This window comes from Oculina patagonica, chromosome 10 (genome assembly GCF_052425735.1).
Source record: "Oculina patagonica isolate OP01 chromosome 10, crgOcupat, whole genome shotgun sequence".
NCBI classification, from domain to species: Eukaryota; Metazoa; Cnidaria; class Anthozoa; order Scleractinia; family Oculinidae; genus Oculina; species Oculina patagonica.
In genome coordinates, this window is record NC_135767.1 from 13,440,660 (window position 1) to 13,467,914 (window position 27,255).

The 27,255-nt window shown below is 38.6% G+C and overlaps 3 protein-coding genes across 4 annotated transcripts; all 3 read right to left on the reverse strand.

Annotated features, from left to right (window-relative positions):
- Positions 1 to 253: 253 nt before the first annotated feature.
- On the reverse strand, positions 254 to 10,724 carry LOC144628185 (kappa-type opioid receptor-like). The gene is made up of 2 exons (XM_078486248.1): positions 10,575 to 10,724; positions 254 to 2,094 (listed from the first exon to the last, which is right to left on the reverse strand). Exons 1-2 carry the CDS (start codon positions 10,597 to 10,599, stop codon positions 1,004 to 1,006), a joined length of 1,116 nt encoding a protein of 371 aa, XP_078342374.1. The 5' UTR covers positions 10,600 to 10,724; the 3' UTR covers positions 254 to 1,003.
- A 5,589-nt stretch (positions 10,725 to 16,313) lies between these two features.
- Positions 16,314 to 25,888, reverse strand: LOC144628218 (prolactin-releasing peptide receptor-like). 2 transcript variants are annotated; one of them, XM_078486286.1, is made up of 2 exons: positions 25,816 to 25,888; positions 16,314 to 18,548 (listed from the first exon to the last, which is right to left on the reverse strand). In XM_078486286.1, the coding sequence occupies exon 2, from the start codon at positions 18,469 to 18,471 to the stop codon at positions 17,449 to 17,451; it is 1,023 nt and encodes a 340-aa protein (XP_078342412.1). In that variant the 5' UTR covers positions 18,472 to 18,548; positions 25,816 to 25,888; the 3' UTR covers positions 16,314 to 17,448. The 2 variants fall into 2 exon arrangements, with proteins under 2 accessions (XP_078342412.1, XP_078342411.1); XM_078486285.1 differs by lacking the exon at positions 25,816 to 25,888 and adding an exon at positions 20,118 to 20,224 and having other exon boundaries at positions 16,314 to 18,551.
- On the reverse strand, positions 20,896 to 27,034 carry LOC144628217 (prolactin-releasing peptide receptor-like). Its single transcript, XM_078486284.1, has 2 exons — positions 26,888 to 27,034; positions 20,896 to 22,122 (listed from the first exon to the last, which is right to left on the reverse strand). Exons 1-2 carry the CDS (start codon positions 26,910 to 26,912, stop codon positions 21,020 to 21,022), a joined length of 1,128 nt encoding a protein of 375 aa, XP_078342410.1. The 5' UTR covers positions 26,913 to 27,034; the 3' UTR covers positions 20,896 to 21,019.
- Between the last annotated feature and the right edge of the window lie 221 nt (positions 27,035 to 27,255).

Below are 27,255 nucleotides of genomic sequence, written 5' to 3' on the forward strand. Positions count from 1 at the left end.
TCCGCCGGACCATACTATTTATTTAAAAAAAATCCATATCGCAATCCGTTTTTTCTTATGCATTTGGTGTGTTATTTAAATATTTTTTCACTGTTTTAAGAGGTTATATTATATATTTAAAGGAATTTGATGGTCATTTCCTAATAATAATAATAATAATAATAATAATAATCATCATCATCATCATTTGTATAGCGCCCTTTCCATACGTTCAAGGGCGCTTGACAATGTTAAAAAGTAAAATATTAATTAAATAAATTACACTTTACTTTGAATTTAAAAAAAATAAAATATGATTAATATAAAAAGGCCTCTGTAAGACTTGATAATTTTAAAAAGTAAAATATTCATTAAGTAATTTACAATTTACTTTGGATTAAAAAATAAAATATGATTAATATAAAAAGGTCTCTCTAAAAAGCAATGTTTTAAGTTCTTTTTTAAAAACGTCAAGTGATTTCCTATGCCTAAGTTTGGCTAAAATCTGTGACAGGGTCCCTTTAACATATTAACGTCTTGTTTAAATTTTTGCTACCTTCTCTGAAAGCAAAACTCCATTGTTCACGTTACATTCCAGTAAATGCCATGATTAATACCGGTCATAGTAGTTATCAAAGACAAAATACGGCTGATCCTTCAACAGCCTATCTGCTTCAACGGGATGGCGCAGTGGTGAGAGCGCTCACCTCCCACCAATGTGACGCGGGGTTGATTCCAGGACCCAGTGTCATATGTGGGTTGAGTTTGTTGTTGGTTCTCGTCCTTGCTCCAAGGGCTTTTCTCTGGGTTCTCCGGTTTTCCTCCCTTCTGAAAAACCAACATTTCCAAATTCCAATTCGTCCAATTAGAGGACCCGAATGAAAACCAGGTACAACTGATGTGGCTGCCACTCTTATTATAGTAATTTAACATTTTTGGGAGTTAACCTGTCAGGAGAGATGTTCTCTTAGGCATGCGCAGGCTCATAAGCACAGCTACACTTATTTTGTACTCTTTGTTGTTTTTACAATACAGTTTCTCGACAAACTTCCTCTTGGTTTAGTAAGCCATTTCTTTGTTTGATGTTACTATGATTTGCTCCTACGAAACTGTTTTGTACAACCGAGTGATACTTTGTTGAAGACTGGTCATGGGCTCTAGTGTGTCTCGGCACAAATCTTGAATTCCTTCTATGCACCATATCACAAAGGGACTTGCGGAAATTGTCGCTTAACATCATGTAAAGCCATGGATTAATAGCACTGTTAGCGTGCCCCAACCAAAAGCAAAGGGACATCACATATAGAGGAGTAGTGTCGTGGATATCAGGGCGAAATGCCAAAATTAGATGGTAGCATTGTGTTGGAAGCCAACAAAACGCAAAGACAGCTGTGATTATGGCGAGATTACGTACAATTTTTCGCTTTGTAATTTTGTTCCGTTGTTCGCCTTCATTTGAAAGTTGACGTCCAGGAACATTTCGGAGCCAAAGCGCACGGCCAGTTAGGGCATACAGCGATGACATCATAATGAGTGGAATCAAGTACATCAGTAGGAAAAGATACATGTAGAACTCCATCATTCCGAATTTTCCAAGCATCGTAAAATCAGCTTGGCATACAACACCCCATTGCTCGATCTTATCAACTTTCCATAAAACAGCGGCAGGGATAGCAAAAGCCATCGAGCTTAACCAAATAACAACGGTGAGGACGTTCGCTCGGCGAAATCTTGGAAAACGACGGAGAGGAAAAGCCACGCCCAAATACCGATCCACTGACATGAACGTGAGACTTAAGATAGATGCTGCAAGAGTGACATAGAAAATGTAATGCACAAGTGTGCATGTCACGTCACTTAGAATTCCCATCGGCAGCCACTTCAAACCGCTAGTGTAATGCCAAGCTGTTGAAACGGGCATGACGGTAAATGTTACGAGAAGATCGGCGACGGCCATGTTGACAAACAGAAATCCAGTTAGTGTCCTTGTGTCAGCCTTCCTTGAGACAATGAAGATTAACAGTACATTTCCAATTAGGGCCATGAGCATTGTTATGCAGTATAACACAATGAAGACCGTTAATTGAAGAGAACTGTGGCCTGGAGGGAGTTCTCCTGTTAAAGCAAATTAAACTAGTTAAAATGACTGCCTAATGTTTCATTTTTATCTTTTGAGACATATCATTGCTAAAAATGGCAATGCTAATTGCCATGTAAAGTTGTTGATGATTATTTGTACAAGATGACGCAATTTGTGTTGTAGATATACAACAATTTGATAATGTTATGACGCAGTTAATCAACAACAAGAGACGCATAAAAATGACGTCAATTTGTTAAATTGCCTGCTATGGGGGGTCTGATATGTTTCTACGAAGAAATCATCTATTAAAAGAGACAAAAATAATACATTCCACTTGAAAGACAACCATGATGGTGAACTTTAAGACATCATAATGACGTAATTGCTTTAAATTGAAATACTTATTGCCATATAAGTTTTTTTGATGAATATTTGAACAAGATGACTCAATTTTGACAGTTGAAACATCATATGACGTCATATAACGTCTTAGATCCGCCATCTTGGATTTTCCTTTTTTCTTCTTTATCTCTCACAAAGTTTCTGTGAGAGATAATTGGACAACTATTGAAATTGTGAGCATCAAAAAGTAAATCCCCTTTTTTCGACTTTTTTGCTTGTTTACAAGCAAAAAGTAGGAGAATAGCGTTTACATGGGCTAAAATCTGAACCGGAAGGGATCGCATTCTTGCTAACTCTCAAGGGACTGCTTTAATTTCTCAAGGGAATACTTTCCGCTGTGGGTGATCAAAGCGCGTGACTTGTAAAGTGTCACTCTATAGTTGTGCCTCAGCACTTCCGTTCTTGTAGAAAAAACGTGACTTGTCAATTTACAAACGTTATATAAGAATCAAAAACGTGAGTAGCCCAAATCTTACGTCACATAACCAATTAAGAATGTAAGGGGTTCAGCGCTCGAAGGCAGCGAAGTTTAAAACGATTAAGAACGCAATTTTTACTAGTACAAGTCTTTAGGCGCTAATATTAATTTAACCTAAAACGATTAACAACGCAAATTTGTACTCGTACAAGTCTTTCACACACTAAAACGTTGCTAATAGTTAACCAAAGGGAACTCATTTCGTGACAATGGATTATTTCTGCTGAGTTGCACAATTTAGAATTGCAACATCATCTAGCGAAGCGCACTATTACTAAAAATAGATTTCGCCACATGATACCCCCCCCCCCCCCCCCCCCCCCTCCGCGTGAGTCGGACAACAATTTTAGTTTCGGCAAAGGCTTTGTATGGAGGGGACGCATCCTTCACAAGAAAAAAAGGGCGAGAAAGGCACAATTTGAGGCCGAGATTCTCGAAAGGCTCGAAGAATGATAGATTCCAAACATTTTTGCTTTAGTAATTGAAAAACAGATTGAAGGTATCCAAAAAATTGGCCCAAAATTGAATTTATTAGTCGAAGATCCGGCAATGACACCTTGATTCCCACTGCAAAATTATTCAGGCTGCCGAGAAATTTAAGCGGCGGATAGCGAATTACTATCGAATTATATAATTGCGAAGGATAGCACTTGTATGTTTGCTTCATTTAGGCCCCAGAAAGATCGTCGGTTGCAAGAAATTCAGAATTCTTGCCGAATTTGACGGCACTGATCGCCGGCCATCCGATCTGTTTCGACACATGATAGATAGAGGGCGAAAATATTATGCTATTCAAACGCCTTTCTAATGGAATTGACGGCGGGTTTGATTTTAATAAAGCTGTTATTTATCCCATTACTATTACAGACTGCAGCTACAGCTGCCGAGCTCGATCAGTGTATATTAAATAGTATTTGCCGCGACAATTGTGTAACGAAATTGACCTCTTTAAATATTCGGGTCAAGCAAGGGGACCGATCGGACGAGCGTTTCTTTGTGTAATTTTGTGGTGGCATAAATCTGAGGTTAGCTCTGTTGTGTTGCAAAATGTGCCACTAAGAACAGTGCAAACGTTTTGCATTTCTCATAAAAATAAATGTTTTCTTTCAGCAAATCCCGGCAGCAAATCGGGCCTTTATAATCCATTCAATAACTGAGAGTAAAATATTTTACACATTTATTGAATAATCGCTCTGTTTGACAAACCTTTTGTTTCAAACCACGGTTTGAGCTTTCTACGTTACACAGGTAAGGCTTTCCGAATTCCGAGCCAATCTGGCCATGGTTTTGTGAAACCATCGCTAAATATGCCTCCAAAGTGGCCGCCAACCATACATTGCTCTTACAGAGAGCGGTTTGTTTGTCCGAATTTTATCTGACTCACACCGGGGGTCAAATTCTGTGACGTCGTTAGTGCGCTTCGCTAATTGCAACATCATTAAATGTGTTAAGTGATATTTATAAGTGTTTTTGTAGCCTGTTGTGAAATTACTTCCGGTGGAAACAGTAAACGTTAAACGTTTCTTCTGTTCAGAAGTTAATGCATCGCCATTAGAAAAATAAACAGCAACTGTTTTGCTGGAAATGTAGTCGTTAGAAATGGCATGTGTAGCCGTAAGGTAAAGAATAACGCGAGGAGAAGCGGCTTTTGGTAATATCCAAACGAAAATTTACTTCTCAATGTGGCGGGTTAAGATTGCGTGACGAGACAAAAGCTAACTCTGTCGTGCGTAACCTAACCTGCGATCAGGCGTTATTTTTCTGCATTAAGCCGAGTAGAAATCTGTCTAACTCGAAAGGAAAGAACTATTTCGATTAAACATGTTATTTAGGCAAACGTCAAAGTTTACCTTTTTTAACCAAGCCAAAGTATATGAGTCGCAAAGCACCCAGCCGTCGCGACTGACAAATACAGCATTTACTCCGCGAAAATAAAAAAAAATGCTTGAACTGAAAGACGTTTGAATTCTTCCATGATATGTTCGAACAACAATGCCCAGGGTAAACCTTCTACTCATACTAACTTCATGCAAAAAAAGTCGATATCTCGAAGAGATCTTTGATTAAAACTGCTAGAAAACCTCGGGTGGGGGTGGGAAGCAACTACCCCGCCTTCTTGAAGGTGCAGATACAGATGCAGATGCAGATGCAGACGTCCGGGGGTTAAATTTTGAAGTGCGCTATCCAAGCGCGCTTCCCTTCCCCACCTCCCCATTACCACATCCCACCCTTCTTCTCTCAAACTTCACTCCATCCGGTCTACCTCAGACTTCCCAAGTGGTAAATGGGCAAGTGGTAATATATAGATTTAGGCCAGCCTAGAGCCTGGTTTTCATTAGCGACGCAAGCACAAGCACAAACACAAGCGCAAGCATAAGTAGTTTGCGCCATGTGAAAACCAACGTCGACATAAGCACAAGCATATTAGCATAAGAATACCACAAGTTTGTAGGCTTCGTTCTCGACTTCGTTCTCTCGGCAAACACTCTCAGCCGTCGAGTGTTGTTGTCTCCTCTACTCTTGTGACGAAAAAAGCGAAAGCGACTACAAAAAACGCGAAAAAAAGAAGCATTTGAGGTTATAGATATTTTTAAAGAAAATATTCATCTCCATTTCTTTCCCTACTCGGTTTGATTTTATTAAAATCGGCCGTGGCCTCTGCGATTTTGTTCAAGTGCTGGAACAAGTGCTTTGATTGGCTAGACACGGCCAGACGTAAACAATTTTCTTGTGCTTATGCGATGTTTCGTTTTCACACGAACGCAAGCACAAGCGCAAGCGCAAGAAAAGGAAAAATTGTGATCCTTGTGCTTGTGCTTTAGCTTGTGCTTGCGCTTGCGTCGGAGCCTTTATCAGTATGAAATAAGAGCTGTTATGCTTGCACTTTTTATAGTATCCATTTTTATAGTATTCGTGGAATTTTATGAGAAGTTTCAGATTTCATAGTTTTTATTTTTTATTGTAAATATTGTAAATAATAATCTTTTATATATTTTAATAACTATTTGTAAATTTAGTTTATTTGGAAGACGAAGAGCCACTCTGTGGAAGCTCTTCCAATAAAGCCGTTATTATTATTATTATTATTATTATTATTATTATTATTATTATTATTATTATTATTATTATTATTATTACTTGTGCTTGCGTCGCTAGCCGGTAAAACCAGGCTTTAAAGCGGAGCCCCCTTATTTATTTATTTTTCACTTGAGTTTATAATGTAATTCTCAGAATAAGTTTAGCGTAAATAAAGTTAAGCTAACATGTATTTTGGTCAAGCTTTTATGTTTTGTCGTCGTTCAACACTTCGAAAAACTTTACTTTACAGCAAGGCGCCCAAAAGTGTGATCACTTTTAATTTATTCACATTCTTTCGTGCAGATTTAATTCAATCAAAAGCCGTAGATAGCTTGCATTTGACTTCTGATTGGATTAAATCTGCACGAAAGAATGTGAATAGGTCACACTTTTGGGCGCCTTGCTGTAATACACTATTATAATCTATTCAATCTACTGTAAGAAAATTACAATTTCTAAGTCTCTAACTAACTAAAAGCTCTAACTGACAGGAACGTAAAATAAACTCGCGAATAAAGAACATCACGGCAAGGAATTCCACACCGTCCGAGTGCACTGCTGTATACCGGGAAGCCTGTTCACAGGCTAACTAACGACCAAAGAAAATCCGTTTACGGCAACACGGCAGGGGGGCAAAATTTTAACTAGCAGAGCTAGTTTTCTTCAGGGCCAGAACTATAATTTTTAAAGCTTACATGTACAATAGAAGCGGCAAAGTTCGAAACAGAACTTCTCGAAATTTCGTCCTGAAAACAAAAAAAATACTTTTGTTATAAAATTAGGCAATAATGAAATTCGGTAAATTTGGTTACCTTTCATTTTCGTCTTTTCCTTTACCTCAGCCGACTTGATTGATAGTTAGTTTAGCTTCATTTCAAAAGCTTTATGCTCATGTCCCTTCAAAACGAGTAAACATAAAAGAAAAAAAAAAAAGATTTTTCCTCCTAAAACGCTTAGATTTATTCTCCAAACCGTTTCTTCAGCTAAGCACTGTAGACTGACATACCGGTTGTGTAGCTTTGGCAAGCCGCAAAAAGCGTGCGAAGTATGATCATCTCCGCCATCTGGCACGATTCCGTCGTGCGGCCCACGCGCCCGCGCGCTTTGCCGCTAGCCAAGATGACCATGAAAACTCTAATGAATGGTATTATGAGTAAGGATGCTCCGGTGGAGCAAGGATGGCGCAGTAGTGAGAGCGCTCGCCTCCCACCAATGTGACCCGGGTTCAATTCCGGCCCGGTGCCATATGTCGGTTTAGTTTGTTTTGGTTCTCGTTCTTGCTCCGAAGGTTTTTCTCCGGGTTCTCCGGTTTTCCTCCCTCCACAAAAATAAAAAATACTAAATTCCAATTCGATCGGGAATCTGAAGGCCACAGGTTTGTTAGTCGCAAGACTGTTACGTGCTACCCTCGTAAAATAAAGACGATCTGTGAAGGGACTATTATGAGTGATTGCACCATTCTCGTAAGCGGCCAGCTCCAGTTACGGACACTTTTTTTCCCGTGTAATTCGTTGAACTGTTTAGCTAAGTGTTTTTTCGGCTAAAAAACTTTTAAAACATTTAGAAACCCGGCGTGTACGTTGTTTGAGCTTTGACCTTGTTTTGAATGAGCGCGTGATTATCTTTGCAGAGTTTGAATAAATATTTTTTGTGCGAGATTTGCGCTTGTTTTTTTTTTTTTTCGCATTTTTTTTTTTTTCATGAATATTATTAATAAGTAATCACATGATTTTTCTTGTGCATTTTGGGATAAATTAGCACTAGTAAATATTTCAAATATTACAAATTGCACTCGCCCTACGTGCAATTTTGTTACACTTTGAAAAATTTACTTGTGCTTATTTATTCCAAATTGCACTCGAAATCATGTAATTACCTATACTTATCAAGCGTTTAACCTTAACTTCGTTTACCTCTTGCCAAGCGGTGGACCTCGTTTAAGGTCGCGCAGGACCCTTGCAATCATTAGTATGTATTTATTTAAAGAGTATGCACGAACTGCCAGACGACTGAAGCCGACAAACGAAATATTCATGAGGATGTTTGTTTTTAAACTCTTTTGTACAAGTAATTACTAGTAATTGTTCACAGCTTTGTGCCACGTGCGCTGGAACATAGGGAATTATCATAATTAGATTCACAGCTTTGAATATATCACACGTTGTTGTAAACATTGACTCGGAAGGTCTTCGGAAGCCTCAAAACCTTCAATTTTGTGTCCAAGTTTTCTCCGCCGATGTAGAATTTCAAGAGTTGATTCGCGAGGAACATAAACTTGGTGTACTCTATTGTGCTCTGGCTAGAGCGAATTTTTAAATTTCCTTCTCAAAATGAAGATAGCATGTTTCAAAGTTTAGATTTCACATTTTTACTCTCTTAGAAGCCATTAACTTGCAGCAGTTTTTGAAATCGAAAATTTCGTTCTAGTGGGAACACAAAAGAGGTTACGATTTATCACTAGGCTATATAATCATTTAATTTGGTGCGCTGTGCTAGCTGAAAAACAAAATCGCATTATCTTCAGTAAAGCTTTTAAGGGCTTGTAACATCACAAACAACGGTCATCTCTCAGTAAAAGGACAATCATGATGTAATTCCATCATCCCTGAGTATCCTTATTAAATTTTAGAAGAATCGATATTCAAAATGTAGTGAATCAAAGCTTTACAAGATAGCACTCCAACAAGAAATTTGGCTAATGAATATATTAATGAGCAAGGGTCCTGCGCGACCTTAAGTTTGCCCTTTATGTGATAAACAAGTAATTGCAATGTATCCTGGCTCGTGCAATTAAGGATTAATTCAACTTGCATTTTCAAATTGTCCTCGTCGCATCGTCAGGCAATTTTGACGGTGAAAACGTTGAAAACTCGCGTTCAATTCATTAATTGCCCTGGGGCCCTTGTTTAGCCCTTGGAATGTTTTTTTATCAACGCCCCATTCCAATTTGTACTGCGAACGTAACAATTAGACGAGCCTTGGTATGTAGTAAGACGTAGTACTGAAGATAACGGTGTTTTGCAATCTTATTGGGGCACTGAAAAATTTACATAAAATATTTGTAAGTCCCAAGAGTGACCAACATCATATTCTTGCCCACAATACCAATAACAATACTTAATCACGAGTAAAGGTTATGAGAATTAGTAAAAAGGTCACCAAGCAGAAATTGCTACGATTCTTCCAATTTAAACTATAAGAAAATGTATGAGAACCATTCAGCAGAATTTGTATGTGGGTATTAGGGCTTTTAAGATTTAAAAAAGGTAAACTTGAATAAAAATGGAGTAGAATTACAGTAAGTCCTCTATAAAAGAAGGTGGTGCGAAGCGCTTAAGAGATTATATTGGTATGAGATATGTTGGTGTAAACATATATGCCTAACTTGACGTGGCCTAGTAATTATAGCAGACAATTTGTTTTCATAATCATGCCGCGCCCTCTTGGGTTAACATTCCACTTCAACTTGTGTCACGTCATTTAAAATTATACTTAACCGTCGATATAGCACGTGAACCTGCTTTAACTCAAAATCATGGACCATGCACAACTTCTGGGTACATTACCCAGGGGCTCTTGAGGCAAAAGTGTATAGTCCTCCTTTCAGCTTGATCTTTGCTTGATCTTTGTAAGCCGCACTTACCAGCCAAAAGGCAGCATTTAATTGAATTTGCTATGCATTAGCGTGTTAGTAATGATCTTAGTATGGACTACCGGCGTGATGATCAAGGCTGCAAAGATCCTTGATACGAACTTCGTTTAGATTATACAATCCGAACTTTAGTAAAGGCAGTCAGAATTCCGCCAGTGATCCGTGATCCACTGTATTTTCGGAATCCGCAAATCCGGCTGTTATCGCAAAATTCCGCAATCCGAGAATCTGTCAGCACCGCCCGCTCTTGACTTCTATTTGCGTCAGGAGAAGCGCCCATTTTCTATTTCTCAAACTGATTTGTTCGCACCGAGGCTCGTTTAAATTGTGACGACAGCCGTACAAATCGGAATTCGTCGATGAACAACGTTTTGAAGCAAACCAATTTAGTAATTTAAGAGGATTATAAAACGTGAAATTGTGCTGTCACAGCAGCAATGGGCCACTTAACGACCTTAACAAGGCATAAGTTTACGTTATGTTCTCAAGATCGTGATGTTAATTATATAAATGAAAGGCTTTATTCCACGGTGGAAGAGACAACACTTAACAAGAGTAGAAAAGAACAAAGTGGTCTCTGGGTTTCACTGTAATTTTCTAGTCAGTTCGGGTTAAAGTTTGTACGATATCGTTGGTACACAAAACTAATTTTAGATTAATACGTTCTCAAGATCATGCTCGAATAATAATTAACACGATCATTTATTTATGGAAAGAAGAGACAAAACTTAAATTAAAGAGTCAAACATCACAGGTTTCATCTGTAAAACAGTTTCAGGCGCGCGTTTGTACGGCGAGATCGCGTGCAAGCGTGTTAATAATAAACCATTTGGTGATAGAGAGAGAACCGAAACCATGGCATGCAATCTGCTCCTTCAGCAAATATTGGAACTCGATCTTACCTTGGCTAGCGTTAGAAGAATTCATGTCTGTTACTCCGGCAGACTACCACAATATTCCACACGAATTAGAATACCAGAGAAAGGCGACAGGCCGAGTTAACAACTTGAACAGGGAACTAGGCTCACAGTGTAGGACTTTCTAACTCAGTGTTCCGGTTGGGTATGTTAATGTTAAATTTTTGAGGTCAACAACGTGGAAACCAAGACAAACATTTAATAACCTGCTGTCACGTAACAAGATAATAACTGATTTTAATTGGAATCGGCTGGAAGAGTAGGAAACATGGAAAATTAGGAAGGAACTTGGAGTTTAATATTTTTTCCTTTAATGCTATATTTGGTATATAATAATGTAATAAAATGAAAAGTTACAGTAACAGAAACAGTAAAAAGGACAGTTACTGTTACATGACAGTTGTCAAGACTAGTTGTCAATATTATACCCATTTATTAGGCCATGACGTCAGTCAAGCCTAATATGCCAGAGGCAGTGGGCGGAATTTGTGCCACTTTCTGTTGCGATCGACCGATCAATAGGACTCAATAGAACCGAATGAGTTAACAAGAAGTCGCCGCGAAAAACACGAAGTAAAATACTCCTGGAAAGTTAGAAAAGACTGATACAAGTATTTGTGCGTTTTATTGAATTCAGTGGACAGACATGATCACATCTCTACATTTTCTAAAACAATGGAAGCGCTTGACCTTGCGTGTCGCTCGCGAGAAGTACTTATTGAATATCGTATATCGAATGTCACACTATGAGATAACGCAATTTTTTGTTGAACAATCATTCGACACAGAAGTTGTCACCTACTTTTATTTAGTATACGGTAATTTTTTAACAAATTTCCTGAAAATTAGTTAAGACCCCCTTGGGAAACGTCATCGCCTCTGCATGCATTGCATGCCGTTTATCTTAAATGAGGTGCAATTTATTGTCCGTTTAGCAAACAATTCTACTACTCAAAGAATATATATTTTAGTAGAGCGTGGAAGACAAGGGAGGTAGGTTTTATAGATCTTTTCCTATAATAGACAATATTTCGTTTTTCTAAAAGAGCTTTACTATTTACCGGGTACCGTAATGATTCGATTTAGCGCCCTCCTTCCAATAAGCGCCCCCTTCTGAATAAGCGCCCCCCTTCGAATGTGTTTTTGTCAATAAGCGCCCCTATTCCAATAAGCGCCCCCCCATTCTAATAAGCGCCCCCATTCTTATAAGCGCCTCTATTGTAATAAGCGTTCCTATCGGCGGATAACTGCCTCTACTGAAGTCATCGACGTCGAATAGATAAACTCATCAACATTCACCGTACCGTACATGTATATATTTACTGCTAAAATGAACAATTCTTTAAAAAGTAACTAACCTTTTAACATTTTTTTTACTGTTACAGTTTGTGTTTTTGTTAGTTATTTTAATATTTATTAAAGTTTTGTTTTGAACTTTTGGTTGTTTCTCAAAAAATTAAATAAGCGCCCTGTCCTGAATAAGCGCCCTGTCTCGATTAAGCGCCCTCTCTTGAGGTGCCAAAAGTAAATAAGTGCCCCGGGCGCTAAATCGAATCATTACGGTATTTAATTTACAGACAAAAGTATCCTCGATATAGGGATTCCAGAATCACACAGTTTCAAACAGTTTTACATTAAAATCCAAAACGTCAAAAATTTAATTGAAAAACAAGAATAAATGCTCACAGACAGGCCTTTCTTTTTTTTTTTTTTCCTTTCTGCAAATTTCAAAATAAAAGTAATGATAAAAAGTTCATAAAGGTGATTTTAAGGCTTACACAAAAACCGAATATATTAGCCACATTGTTTGAAATGATATGGTATGCTCGTCCAATTAATAATTAACAAAACTAGGAAAGGCAACCTGTGAATACTATTTCTATCACAGTTGAGGCCAGGGAACATATTGTTGAATATCCTTTGCGCTGTCGTCTTATTAATATTCAGACGCTAATTAATAATTTGAAATAATTGCGCTATCGTGTAATTAATAAACCCGTCCTATGACAAGCCTTTATTAGGAAAGGCAACCTGTATATTTTGTTCCAATCACGCTTGAGGCCAGGGAAAAACTTGTTGAATATCCTTTGCGCTTGCGTCTGATTACTTTTAATGTTTAGACGCTAATTTGCTGTCGTGTAATTAATTAGCCCATTCAATAAATAATTAACGCAATCAGGAATGGCAGCCAATATATTTTATTCCAATCACCCTCGAGGTCAAGGAAGATCTTGTTGAATATCATTTGCGCTGTCTTTTAATTAATATTTAGAAGCTAATTTGCTGTCGTCTAATTAATAAGCCCAACTAATCAATAATTAACACAACCAGGACAGGCCAACGGTATATTATTTTCGAATCACGCTCGAGGTCAGGGAAAATCTTGCTGAATATCCTTTGCGCTGTCGTTTTCTTCACAAATCCAACAAGACCTTCATGCAGTTCCCTTTTTTTCGATTTTGATAAAGTATTTTTGCTGAGTCAATGGTTGAAGTGTTATCAAAGGCCAGTGGTTTGCCGTACAAGGGATTATGAAACCTGATAGTGGTCTTCATCCCTTGTTTCCATTAAAGGCGATTAAATATTGTCACAAATAATATTTTAAAGGATGTACGTCACGGATACGCATCGTCAAAAAAACAATGGCCAATATTCTCAAGTTTGTGGTTCCCTAATCGTAAGGCATCCTCGTTTCGACGTTTTTGCTTGTTTGCAAGCTAAAAACGTAGAATAGGGGTTAGTGGACAAAATTTGGAACCACATATTTGTAAACTCTGAAGGGACTTTTTTAATTTATCAAGGGCCTGTTTTAATTTCTCAAGGGATTACTTTCCGCTGTGGGCGATCACTTGCGATCTCGTGAAAAAAACGTGACTTGTCACATTTACAAACGTTATATAACAATTTTAAAAGTGACATGTCAGCTTTCTTATCTCAACGCACGTGTGTCTGAAAGGCGATCTATAAAAAGCGTCGCACAAACAATGGATTGCGTAACTAAAACACGAATAAATAATCACTAGCACTTACATCGTTTAAAAATTACAAACGTCAAAAATAAACCATACCAAAAAACTCGCTCTTTTCAAAGATATTATTGAAGTTAAAACAAATGCAAGAGATGGGGGCTTCTTTTAGCTTAGGAGCGGTTAAAAATTAGGCCAAATTTGGTCGCTACATGTAAGCGCAACTCTATTTCGTCATCAGCCTAGGTCGTTAGGGACGTGACCTCGCGTTGACAGGGAATGACAGCAATGTTGCATGAATCGGCTTTACAACATGCGATCGTATCTACGCAGTTCGAGTGGAATTTCAGTCAAAGACAGCATTCGTATTTCATCTTCAAATATAATTCGAAAGCATTCACTGTATATATGGCTTTTGTTTAATCCTGGGTCTTGATATCCGACCCTCGCAGAGCCTAGACAAAACGCAGCTTGAGTGTAACGATTTGTTTACGCCCCAATTATATGCGCAATGTTTTCTCCGACAGTAGTCGGAAATATCCGTATTTTTTTTCGTGCTTTTTCGTGGAGCAATCGTAACGATACGGCCTTGAACACATTGAACAGCGGTCTACCTATAACAATTCAAATATGGCGTCGCAAAAACAAAGCGTGGAACGCATATTTTGCTGTTTCATTTGCTAATTTCGCTGCCGTAATCGACTGCCTCGAATGGTCCTTGCAATTTTGAAGTATAGAATTGTCAGATCTCGGTGAAATTTGCACTGTTTATTTGTGTAATGTTAAGGAATATGTGTATAAATACCCGGCGCGGACGAGCCATTTTTGACAAAATTATATGGCTGCATTTCCTCCGCGAAGATAGGAAATTGTTAAACTAAACTACAAAGAAACTGTAATGATAAGTTCGAAGAACAATGTACAGGATAAACCTTCGACTCATACTTCATGCAAAAACGTCGGTATCTCGAAGAGACTTTGATTTTATTGTCGGTTTACTGACTTCTGCATGGTTGTTTTTTTTTTTACCTTAAAAAACGATTATTTTGAACTTTGAAAGACATTTTTTACATCAGGTTATGACTTAAAATGTCGTGCAGTAGCTCCTTGAGACCTTTGTTTTGATTAAGGATTTTACAATGCATATATCAGAGATCACAACACCCGCCACATAAGATGTTGCGATTACTTTGCTTTATACTGAAAATTATTTGGCCTTCTGCTGGGTGAATTTTATCATCGACGAATCCACAGAGCGCCCCATTATTTATTAAAATTATAATACCTTAAGCTGTTTAAACTGTTTTTCAATTTTTTTTTTCGATATCTTGTGATCATTTTTTTTTTTATTTGCTGCGGTGAGCTATTAAAAAGATTTGCATAATTTTGTTTACATCGAAAGAGTGTGCCGTTTCGCGATGGAGCAGGAGTCTTTTAAAAAGTGATTTGAGCTAATCGAAAAGAGGGAACACAACTTGCATAAAACGTTGTAAGAAACCCGGGCCAAGGAAAAGGAAGAACGACGGAGAATCTCATCTTTTTTTGATGACAGTGATTCGACCAAACTCGTAGCTTTGCATCGGTCAAGACGAGGTACTTGCCTTGTCTTGGTTTTCGAGTGTTTTATCTCAAATAAAAAAAATAAATATACTGATATCTGCGCATTTGGCATTGGGTCACGAAGGAAAAACCCGGGTAAGGTTAGTTAAAAAAATTATTTGTGTGGGCAATCTGTTCCAAATTAAATATAAATTGTCAACCAAAATGTTTTACGAAATAAACTAAATAATGAATTCAATAATGTTTTCAGTTTGACATCAGCTTTAGCAAATCCTTTCAGCACAGGATGTTGTCTAAAAGGTTATTTCATAGATGTATTACACTGCAACCCCGTCCCCCACCGGGGAGTCCTATATGAAAGGGGCGGGGATGCTCGTCGGAAATTTTGAAATTTAAGAACCCCTAAAAGAGACCAATCTGGGTGCGGCTCAAGCTTTTCTTGACCCCTAAAAGATACCAAAAAACTAAGAATACAATCTATATTTGTATATTTCTTCGTGTGCAGCTCCAAACGAGACCATGATAATAGCTAAAAATATTGGCGTTTTGCCCAGAACACCCTAACTGAGACCAAAAATCCGAAATGTTCACCCTTACGCGAGACGACGAGCATCCTTGCACCTTTCAAATGCAGAAATGCGAGTTTCCCCCCTCCTCTGGCAAAAACCCTCTTTTCTCAGTTTTCTCCCGAGATGTGACACCAGATATGTGATATGCTAGTTTGTGATGTTTCTCCCACGTGGACTCACGCTGAAACATAAGGACTGTTTTCACAGTTTGCAATCTACTGCAATGGAGTTTTAACAGCGTTTTAAAAAGAAATTCGTTGATTTATTTTTAACTCTTTTAACAGTGTGCCCTGAGTGTGAGGTATTGATTGTAACCATGTGTTTCAAATAGTGGAAGCTGTCCACAAAACGGGGCATGTAGTTATTTTGATTAACATTCCTTAGTGTAGAATTCTGTCTGACGTCTAGAGCGTCAAAAGTGAAATGACGCTGTTAATTTCATAGTTCGTCTGCTTTTTGATTTTGCCTGCAAAGGATGCAGCGGATCCAAGGAATTGAGGATTTTTCGAACGCCCCGACAGCCCATTAACCACTCTCAAGTCTTGGTTAGTTATGGACTTCACAAATAAAATATATGGCATAACAATAAAACATTTTTGATAGCACAACACACTGTCCATGATCATAGCTTTTATACTTTTCGATTAAACTGCAAACCATGTTTCCATGCTCAGGAACTCAATTTATGGATCAGTATCTAAATCGACCGCTCCCACAATTGGGCTTTTCAGGCCCAATGTAAACAAACAATGAAATAAATATTGTAAATGAAGATAACACGGTTAAAAACCGCAACTGGTAGGAAGCAGACCAGTTGGCTATTTACAAACGTAGCCAAGGAGTTAAACCTGGGACTACCGAAGACAACACCAGCTCGTCCCAGGAGCCTGCTAGTGGTCAGAACAGGATATATGAACTACGACCTCAGGATTTCAAGTCCAGCGCTCTAACCACTCGGCCAAGCTGCCTCCTTTTGTCAAAAATACCATGAGTTGGGTTGTTCAAAGCACGATTAAGCTAATCCAGGATTAACCTGGATTTTGATTTCACTTTTTCAACTTTTCGGTTATGTTTTCTGTCTACATTTCACGTCCTCCAGCTTTGGCGTCGTCTAAACTCAAACTGCACAAAACATAAGCTATAAAAACACTTTTATACAAGAGAAATTGAACCCTTGATAAGCTTTTTATCCTGGTTTAGTGTTAATCGGCTTTTGAACAACTAGGCTAATTAAAACAGGGTGGTCAATAAAGTGAGTACAGTATTTAATTACGAAGCCAGTAGACAAATTATTTTAAGCATTGTATACCTGTTTAGACAAAACACGCTACATCATTGGAGTATCTTTTCATAATAAGGGCTTTCTGGACTAGTTACACTATGAAAGGTTACACAATCTAATCTAACAAATCGCATTAGAAAAACTCTAGCCTATTTAATTATATTTGCCAAAACTTCAATAATTAGATACATACTTGTGACCAGAGACAAGCAGATCACCAATCTAATTGTATACCTAATTCCAACTGTGAAGAGTTTGGTCTCTTCTGTGGGAGCAAAGCCTGATACGGCCCACTAAATGTCATGACTAAATATTAATCATAGCTATACATCGTTCTATATAAAAGTCCAAATACGGATGGACCTCTTCCATTCTACTTTAAAAATAGTGAACGCTTTTCGGTGATAACCTCTTAGGAGATGTGTGCCTTTACAGAGGTCTCCATAGGCACAGGTTCAACTATTCTGCAATCTATGTAGTTTTTACAAGACTGTTTCTCGACAAACGTCCTCTTGGTCCTGATGAAGTAAGCCATTTTTTTGTTTGCGGTTTGAATGTTGTGCCCTTACAGAATTTTGTACAACCGAGGTATATCTTGTTGACGACTGGGCCCTGGACCTGGAGCCAAATCTTGAATACCTACCTCTGTGCACCACGTCACAAAGAGACTTTCGGAAACTGTCGCTTAACATCATGTAAAGCCATGGATTTATCGCGCTATTGGCGTGCCCCAACCAAAAGCAAAGGGACTGCACATACAGTGGAGCAGTGTCGTGGATATCAGGGCGAAATGCCAAAATAAGATGATAACACTGGGTTGGAAGCCAACAAAATGCAAAGACAGCTGTGATTATGATGAGCGTCCGTACAACTTTTCGCTTTGTCATTTCGTTTCGTTGCTCGCCCCCATTTGTAAATTGACGTCCAGGAACATTCCGGAGCCAAAGTGCACGGCCAATCAGGATGTACAACGATGACATCACAATAAGTGGAATCAAATACATCAGTAGGAACAGATACATGTAGAACCACTTCATTCCGAATTCTCCAAGCAGCAGAAAATTAGGTCCGCAAATATATAAACCAAATGGCTTGTATGCATCATAAATTTCCCATGTAACAGCGGCAGGAATCGCAAAAATCATCGAGCTTAACCAAATCAGGACGGTGAGGACTTTCGCTCCGCGAAATCTTGGGAAACGGCGAAGAGGAAAAACCACACCCAAGTAACGATCCACTGACATGAGAGTGAGGCTGAAGATAGATGCTGCAATAGTGACAAAGAAAATGTAATACACAAGTGTACATGTCACGTCGCTTAGAATTTCTACCGGCAACCACTTTCCACCATCGGTGTAAAGCCATGCTAAGGAAATGGGCATGACGGTAAATGTTACCAGAAGATCAGCGACGGCCATATTAACAAAAAGAAATCCAGTTAATGTTCTTGCGTCAGGCTTTCTTTTGACAATGAAGATAAGAAGTACATTGCCAATAAGGGCCATGAGAATCGCAATGCAGTACAACACAGTGAAGGTCGTTGTTTGTAGAGTGCTGAAGCTTGGATGTGCTGGAGGTGGTACTCCTGTTGAGCAATAAGAACGAATTCAAATTACTATCCGATGTTTCCTATTGGTATTTATCGAGAAATTAATCCGACAAATAAAACAGAAGGAAGCTTTGAAATTAATGTAGGTGAGAGGTAGAGAGCGAAGCCATTCTAGACTTACGCAAAACGTCCTATCACTAAATGCCCTACAGCCTCTGTTATTAAATGACGTCATTATGACAAATAATCTGTCGTGTCATAGTTAGTCGGTTAATTATCTGGTGTCAATTTAGTGACCATTGAACGAGGACTTTTATAGATAAAAGGGGTGGACTTCTGACCACGAATAAGATGGTTTTTTTGTTCTGTTACACAATACTATCTATAGATCGGAGTACAGTCAACTTTCTCAAAGACAGACACGGGCTCCACCTGTCCGTATTAGAACGGTGTCCGGCTTCTAAAGATTCAAGGTAACGTGACATCAGTAAATCTGAGATTACAAAACTGAAGTTATTCATCTGATTGATCTGTTTTAGGTCTGTTTAAAGTCGTTAACTTACGGTAAGCAAAAGCTACACCTTGAGAAATTGAAACAAAAATATTATCAGAACATTGACTAGTTTGTTCATTACAATCAATTGATAGTTTACTGCTTCTAAAAATAATACATGCTGCAGACTGGAACAAGTATTCGCTTTTTCATGCAAACAGTAGTGGCCTCTAGTTTAAAAAAATAACTCTCTCGTATAACTCGAACGTATTCAGTTCGATTCGCTTGTCCCAGCAAAAGTTGGGAGCTTCTACAAACTGTAACTGTAAGTAGTAAGCTACAACATCTCTGGTAAATGTAATCCTTTATAGCAAATTGTCTTTGAAGGGAAAGTTTTGGTATCCTGAAGTCGCTGAAGTACTTTTCACTAAAAGGAAACACATCCCACGTGTTTGTTGACGGTTGGCAAAGAGAGGTGACTACACTAATAAGATGTTGATGACTATTTTGGAAAAGGAAAAACTGGACGCAGTCTCTCAGCGATGCTTAAGTTTTCAAGTACGTTATTAAAGCTGGTCCCCCGCTGTCTCTTCTCTTCCACTTAGCTCTATCCTGTCTTAAGTGGTTTTAACATGGAGAAGCCTATATATTCGTATCGCATTAGGCTGTGTCTTTCATAACACGGCCTATTCCTTCTAACAATATCTGTTCACACAAAGGCTCGTCTTAAATGTGACGACTGCCGTACAAATCGGAATGCGCCGATGAATAACGTTTTGTAGTCAAAATTTATTAAGCGTGAAATTATATGTCGTAAACCAATAAAAATATGCACAGCATGCCACTTAAAAAGATAAACATGATAGTTTACATTATGTTCTAAACATCATACAAATGTCTGGATGAAAGAGCCAGAAAAAAACGTAAAAATAATTTCAAACGAAACAAAATGGCGTTTGCAATTCAGTTTTGGGCGTGCGTTTGTACGATGATGTTGCCTGTTAGCGTGTTAATACCAAACCATTTGATGACAGAGAAAGCCAAGAAAACTTGCTTCACGCTTGACGGCTCGCTATGATTGCAATCTGTGTGGTAAAACATTCACTTACCATGACTATCGTTCGATAAATTCATTGCTTAAACTTGGTGTGTGGCAATATATCACGCACACAAGAATACCTTACTTGAGGACGATCGCGAGATATGTGCTATAAACTGCACAGTATTGGAAGGCACGCATCAACCGCGTACGTAATTGTAAGATACACCAGCACTGCGGTTGTTTGATAAACTGAGGTCAACATCGTGCTAGTAAAAAATCAATTATATATATTTCCTGCCCTCACGATAACAAGACGGTTATTGGCTTTATTTAGAACAGGAAAATTAATTTGTGGCACTTTTATACAAGAGAAATTGAACCCTTGATAAGCTTTTTATCCTGGTTTAGTGTTAATCGGCTTTTAAACAACTAGGCTAATTAAAACAGGGTGGTCAATAAAGTGAGTACAGTATTTAATTACGAAGCCAGTAGACAAATTATTTTAAGCATTGTATACCTGTTTAGACAAAACACGCTACATCATTGGAGTATCTTTTCATAATAAGGGCTTTCTGGACTAGTTACACTATGAAAGGTTACACAATCTAATCTAACAAATCGCATTAGAAAAACTCTAGCCTATTTAATTATATTTGCCAAAACTTCAATAATTAGATACATACTTGTGACCAGAGACAAGCACATCACCAATCTAATTGTATACCTAATTCCAACTGTGAAGAGTTTGGTCTCTTTTGTGGGAGCAAAGCCTGATACGGCCCACTAAATGTCATGACTAAATATTAATCATAGCTATACATCGTTCTATATAAAAGTCCAAATACAGATGAACCCCTTCCACTCTACTTTAATGGAGAAAGCTTATGTTTGTTCACCTCTTAGGAGGTGTGTGCCTTTACAGAGGTCTCCATAAGCACAGGTTCAACTATTCTGCAATCTATGTAGTTTTTACAAGACTGTTTCTCGACAAACGTCCTCTTGGTCCTGGTGAAGTAAGCCATTTCGTTGTTTGCGGTTAGCATGATGTGCCTTTACGGAATTTTGTACAACCGAGGTATATCTTGTTGACGACTGGGCCCTGGACCTGGAGCCAAATCTTGAATACCTGCCTCTGTGCACCACATCACAAAGAGACTTTCGGAAACTGTCGCTTAACATCATGTAAAGCCATGGATTTATCGCGCTATTGGCGTGCCCCAACCAAAAGCAAAGGGACTGCACATACAGTGGAGCGGTGTCGTGGATATCAGGGCGAAATGCCAAAATAAGATGATAACACTGGGTTGGAAGCCAACAAAATGCAAAGACAGCTGTGATTATGATGAGCGTCCGTACAACTTTTCGCTTTGTCATTTCGTTTCGTTGCTCGCCCCCATTTGTAAATTGACGTCCAGGAACATTCCGGAGCCAAAGCGCACGGCCAATCAGGATGTACAACGATGACATCACAATGAGTGGAATCAAATACATCAGTAGGAACAGATACATGTAGAACCACTTCATTCCGAATTCTCCAAGCAGCAGAAAATTAGGTCCGCAAATATATAAACCAAATGGCTTGTATGCATCATAAATTTCCCATGTAACAGCGGCAGGAATCGCAAAAATCATCGAGCTTAACCAAATCAGGACGGTGAGGACTTTCGCTCCGCGAAATCTTGGGAAACGGCGAAGAGGAAAAACCACACCCAAGTAACGATCCACTGACATGAGAGTGAGGCTGAAGATAGATGCTGCAATAGTGACAAAGAAAATGTAATACACAAGTGTACATGTCACGTCGCTTAGAATTTTTACCGGCAACCACTTTCCACCATCGGTGTAAAGCCATGCTAAGGAAATGGGCATGACGGTAAATGTTACCAGAAGATCAGCGACGGCCATATTAACAAAAAGAAATCCAGTTAATGTTCTTGCGTCAGGCTTTCTTTTGACAATGAAGATAAGAAGTACATTGCCAATAAGGGCCATGAGAATCGCAATGCAGTACAACACAGTGAAGGCCGTTGTTTGTAGAGTGCTGAAGCTTGGATGTGCCGGAGGTGGTACTCCTGTTGAGCAATAAGAACGAATTCAAATTACTATCCGATGTTTCCTTTTGGTATTTATCGAGAAATTAATCCGACAAATAAAATAGAAGGAAGCTTTGAAATCAATGTAGGTGAGAGGTAGAGAGCGAAGCCATTCTAGACTAACGCAAAACGTCCTATCACTAAATGCCCTACAGCCTCTGTTATTAAACGACGTCATTATGACAAATAATCTGTCGTGTCATAGTTAGTGGGTTAATTATCCGGTGTCAATTTAGTGACCATTGAACGAGGACTTTTATAGATAAAAGGGGTGGACTTCTGACCACGAATTAGACGGTTTTTTTGTTCTGTTACACAATACTATCTATAGATCGGAGTACAGTCAACTTTCTCAAAGACAGACACGGGCTCCAACTGTCCGTATTAGAACGGTGTCCGGCTTCTAAAGATTCAAGGTAACGTGACATCAGTAAATCTGAGATTACTAGTAATACGTGACTCGCAGGGCCTCGCGAAGCTCTGAAGTGGATTATTTGAAGTTGAACATTGTACATATTCAATTTTCCACAGTAGGCAGGAAGATATATTTGTTAAAAATTAGTTACGGGCATGGCCGCGACACCCTCGTTCCCAGGGTCTACTCCGCTTTGAAGATGGCGGCTCTTTCAGGTTCGTAAAGAGGTATAAAGCGTTGGGAAGCGCAGGCTATTTTCAAAATCATCGACAAATTATTGGATAGTCGCATTTTGGTCATTTATTTGAGGGCATTAAAAAAAAAGAAGAACGAACGGCAGGAGGATTCGAACCCTCCGCCCGCGCGCCCCTGATGGCGATGAAAGGTTTATAGCCTGAATAGGCGTTGAGGGAGTAATATGTGGAAATCAGTGTTATTTTAATCCGAAAAGAAAAACGATAAAAATGAAAGGCTCAGGATTCGAACCCACAAAAAAAATAAGGAAAAAAAAAAAAAAAAAAAAAAAACCCTAGCCGGATTCGAACCCGCGCCCTCAGTCCCGAAGATCTGATTTCAAGTTCGACGCCTTACCATTAGGCCACCAGCACGCGGCGGCCGTGTGACGTCATTTCCGCCACACACCAAGCTCACAAATAAATAAATATATATATATATATGACCGTAAACTCCACACGAGATTTCATCCCGCCTGAGCCCTTTGAGGGACAAAATTATACACCCCGCTACGCTCGGCCTTCGGCCTCGCTTCGCGAGGAATAAAACTGAAGTTATTCATCTGATTGATCTGTTTTAGGTCTGTTTAAAGTCGTTAACTTACGGTAAGCAAAAGCTACACCTTGAGAAATTGAAACAAAAATAATATCAGAACATTGACTAGTTTGTTCATTACAATCAATTGATAGTTTACTGCTTCTAAAAATAATACATGCTGCAGACTGGAACAAGTATTCGCTTTTTCATGCAAACATTAGAGGCTTCTAGTCTAAAAAAATAACTCTCTCGTATAACTCGAACGTATTCGATCCGCTTGTCCCAGCAAAAGTTGGGAGCTTCTACAAACTGTAACTGTAAGTAGTAAGCTACAACATCTCTGGTAAATGTAATCCTTTATAGCAAATTGTCTTTGAAGGGAAAGTTTTGGTATCCTGAAGTCGCTGAAGTACTTTTCACTAAAAGGAAACACATCCCACGTGTTTGTCGACGGTTGGCAAAGAGAGGTGACTACACTAATAAGATGTTGATGACTATTTTGGAAAAGTAAAAACTGGACGAAGTCTCTCAGCGAGGCTTAAGTTTTCAAGTACGTTATTAAAGCTGGTCCCCCGCTGTCTCTTCTCTTTCACTTCGCTCTATTCTGTCTTAAGTGGTTTTATCATGGAGAAGCCTATATATTCGTATCGCATTAGGCTGTGTCTTTCATAACGCGGCCTATTCCTTCTAACAATATCTGTTCACACAAAGGCTCGTCTTAAATGTGACGAATGCCGTACAAATCGGAATGCGCCGATGAATAACGTTTTGTAGTCAAAATTTATTAAGCGTGAAATTATATGTCGTAAACCAATAAAAATATGCACAGCATGCCACTTAGAAAGATAAACATGATAGTTTACATTATGTTCTAAACATCATACAAATGTCTGGATGAAAGAGCCAGAAAAAAACGTAAAAATAATTTCAAACGAAACAAAATGGCGTTTGCAATTCAGTTTTGGGCGTGCGTTTGTACGATGATGTTGCCTGTTAGCGTGTTAATACCAAACCATTTGATGACAGAGAAAGGCAAGAAAACTTGCTTCACGCTTGATGGCTCGCTATGATTGCAATCTGTGTGGTAAAACATTCACTTACCATGACTATCGTTCGATAAATTCATTGCTTAAACTTGGTGTGGCAATATATCACGCACATAAGAATACCTTACTTGAGGACGATCGCGAGATATGTGCTATAAACTGCACAGTATTGGAAGGCACGCATCAACCGTGTAAGTAATTGTAAGATACACCAGCACTGCGGTTGTTTGATGAACTGAGGTCAACATCGTGCTAGTAAAAAATCAATTGTATATATTTCCTGCCCTCACGATAACAAGACGGTTATTGGCTTTATTTAGAACAGGAAAATTAATTTGTGGCACTTTTCCAAAATTTCTTTATTGTTAATTTTGTCAGTTAAACAGAAGTTTCTTTTATATTTTAAATTATATTGAATGATGATTGATATTTTCTCTTGTCCTTTCTGCTCCTTTCATTTTTTACCTTTCCTTTCTGTTATTTTCTTTTGTTTTCTTCATATTCATTTTCTTATTGGTGAGGCCCGATTATTTTGAGGGCAGTCATTCCTTATCCGTAAAATTAATAAAGGTGTTACCCTATAATTTTGGTTTTCATTATCCCAAAAATTGAGTTGTTATACCTTATACCTATAACTTTAAACATTTATCACTTATCCCTAAAATAATTTTGTGAGTAATACCTTACCCCTAAAACCCCAAACAGGGCCTCATTAGTGAACCTACTCATTTGCCGCTAATCTTGTCCACACATTCCAATTCATCCCCCCGCCAAAAATGGAAACTTGTGATGGCAACATGACAAGGAGCGTATTGACGCATTTTAACACTTTTTAAAACCGCAAATTAATCGGCTTAACGAATTTAGGAACAATTTGAAGCCGTGGCATGCCGTTGCAGTCGGGGTTTGCTTGATCGAACTCCCTCGAAAGTCATATCGGAAACTTGACATATCCGGTTTGTTTTTATAAAGACACGTTCTACATCTCTTCAGTTTGTACAAAATCTTCGTGAGTTCTACAAGACCTATTTTGTGCAGAAAATGCCGTCCTCTTTTTAATTTTTTTTTCTCCCATCTCAATTTTCCGTTGAAAAGCTATTTACTCCTCACTGACGGCAGCTAATCCAATATCACCGTACGTTATAAGTGTCACGCCATTTAGCAACAATTTGACCGGGAATAGTGAATCCAGCTCACAATCATGGACCGTGCAAAACGTTTGGTTTCATTACTCGATTACAAATAAGGAAGCCGTTAAATTTTGTTTAGATAGAAAAAGGATTTTTTTGCCTCTGGGCCATGCTTGTCTAGTTTCGTTTTCAACAGTTAAGATTACTTATTTACGAAGCTTTCCAAATGAGAGAGAATTGTAACACTAGTATCCCAGTGTAACCAATTTAGAATTACCTTGATAAATAACATTTGATTTGTAATATTTACTGCCTTTGCATGTTCTGCCCTGTTACGTCGGTAATACCAAGATGTGAATGCTGATAAAGCTGTTCATAATCTGTTTTTTTTTAGTGTTTGCGCCATGTCTTTCAACGTGGTTATTGAAGTTTCCAAATGTGCTGAGCTTGCACCCCCCCCCCCCCCCCCCACCCTTTCATTCTTACTTTCTCCTTGTCCCTTTCCCACACCTCCCGCCTGAACTCCCCTCCAACACGTCTCCCGGTAAGCTTGGTGAATGGGCACAATAAGTGATTGTTCTCCTCAAAATTCGATGAAGATGCAATTAAACTATTAACCCACGACAGCAGCTCAGATTTACATAAAGTTTCGAACACTCCCTACTTAATTTCTCCCGCGTTTGCATTCCTGGGCCCCTCGGACGCTTACTGGCGCGCGCGTTAACCCCAACAAAACCGCCAGCTACGCAGGTTAAGCTCTGTTGGCAGAAAGCGCCCAATTTTCATATTTCTCAAACTGATCTGTTCACACCAAGGCTCGTTTAAATTGTGACGACAGTCGTACAAATCGGAAATCGTCGATGAACAGCGTTTTGAAGCAAAACAATGTAGTTATTTAAGAGAATTATTAAGCGTGAAATTGCGGCGTAAACCTATTAAAATATGCACAGCAAGTTTGTGCCACTTAGCAAGGTAAACATAACAGTTTACGTTATGTTCTCAAGATCTTAATGGTAAGAAAAACAATTCATTCCAGGGTGGAAAAAACAAAACTTAAAAAGAAAACAGAATGCAAAGGCGTTGGCGAGAGTTTGTTTATTGCTTTTGCTAAACACAATAGTTAAGATTATTATGTTATCTGTTGGTAACAGCATAGAATGGAAACAGAAAGGGTTAATTTCAGGGTGGAAGAGACAAAATTCAAAAATTCAAGAGTAAAACAAAACAGTTTCATTTGCGCGCGTTTTTACAGTGAGGTTGCGTGCAGGAGTGTTAATAATGAACGATTTGATGACAGAGAGAGAACCGAAAAAATATCGTATCACGCTTGACGGCAGGCATGCAAATCTATCAAATTGCAAAATATTTGAACTTCCACTTACCCGGTGTACCGTTAGAAGAATTCATAGCGGTCGCTCTGTGTATACCACTATTTCAAACGCATTACAATACCAATACACTCGGCAGGCAGAGTTAGCAGTTAAACAGAGAACATGAGCGTAAGACACACCACCATTGACGTGTTCCGGTTGTCTTATGAACGTTTATGTTAATTTTATAAGGTCAACAGCGAGAGAAACCAAGATAAACTTTGGACAGCGTGCTGTCACGTAACAATTAAAGATAATAACTGACTTTAATTGGAACCGCGTGGAAGTACAGGAACCATGGACAAATAGAAACAAGGAATTTGGATTTTGGATATTTTTTTTACAGTTTATTTGGTATGAAAGAAAAGATGTCATAAAAA

What these genes read in the sequence shown, in the direction of transcription:
- LOC144628185 (XM_078486248.1), bottom strand. Translation starts at nt 10,599, where the DNA reads ATGAATTCTTCTAACGCTAGCCAAG. An exon ending in TTCTTCTAACGCTAGCCAAG is followed by an intron (nt 2,095 to 10,574) that starts GTAAGATCGAGT and finishes TTGCTTTAACAG; the next exon opens with GAGAACTCCCTCCAGGCCAC.
- LOC144628218 (XM_078486285.1), bottom strand. Translation starts at nt 20,142, where the DNA reads ATGAATTTATCGAACGATAGTCATG. An exon ending in TTTATCGAACGATAGTCATG is followed by an intron (nt 18,552 to 20,117) that starts GTAAGTGAATGT and finishes ATTGCTCAACAG; the next exon opens with GAGTACCACCTCCAGCACAT.
- LOC144628217 (XM_078486284.1), bottom strand. Translation starts at nt 26,912, where the DNA reads ATGAATTCTTCTAACGGTACACCGG. An exon ending in TTCTTCTAACGGTACACCGG is followed by an intron (nt 22,123 to 26,887) that starts GTAAGTGGAAGT and finishes ATTGCTCAACAG; the next exon opens with GAGTACCACCTCCGGCACAT.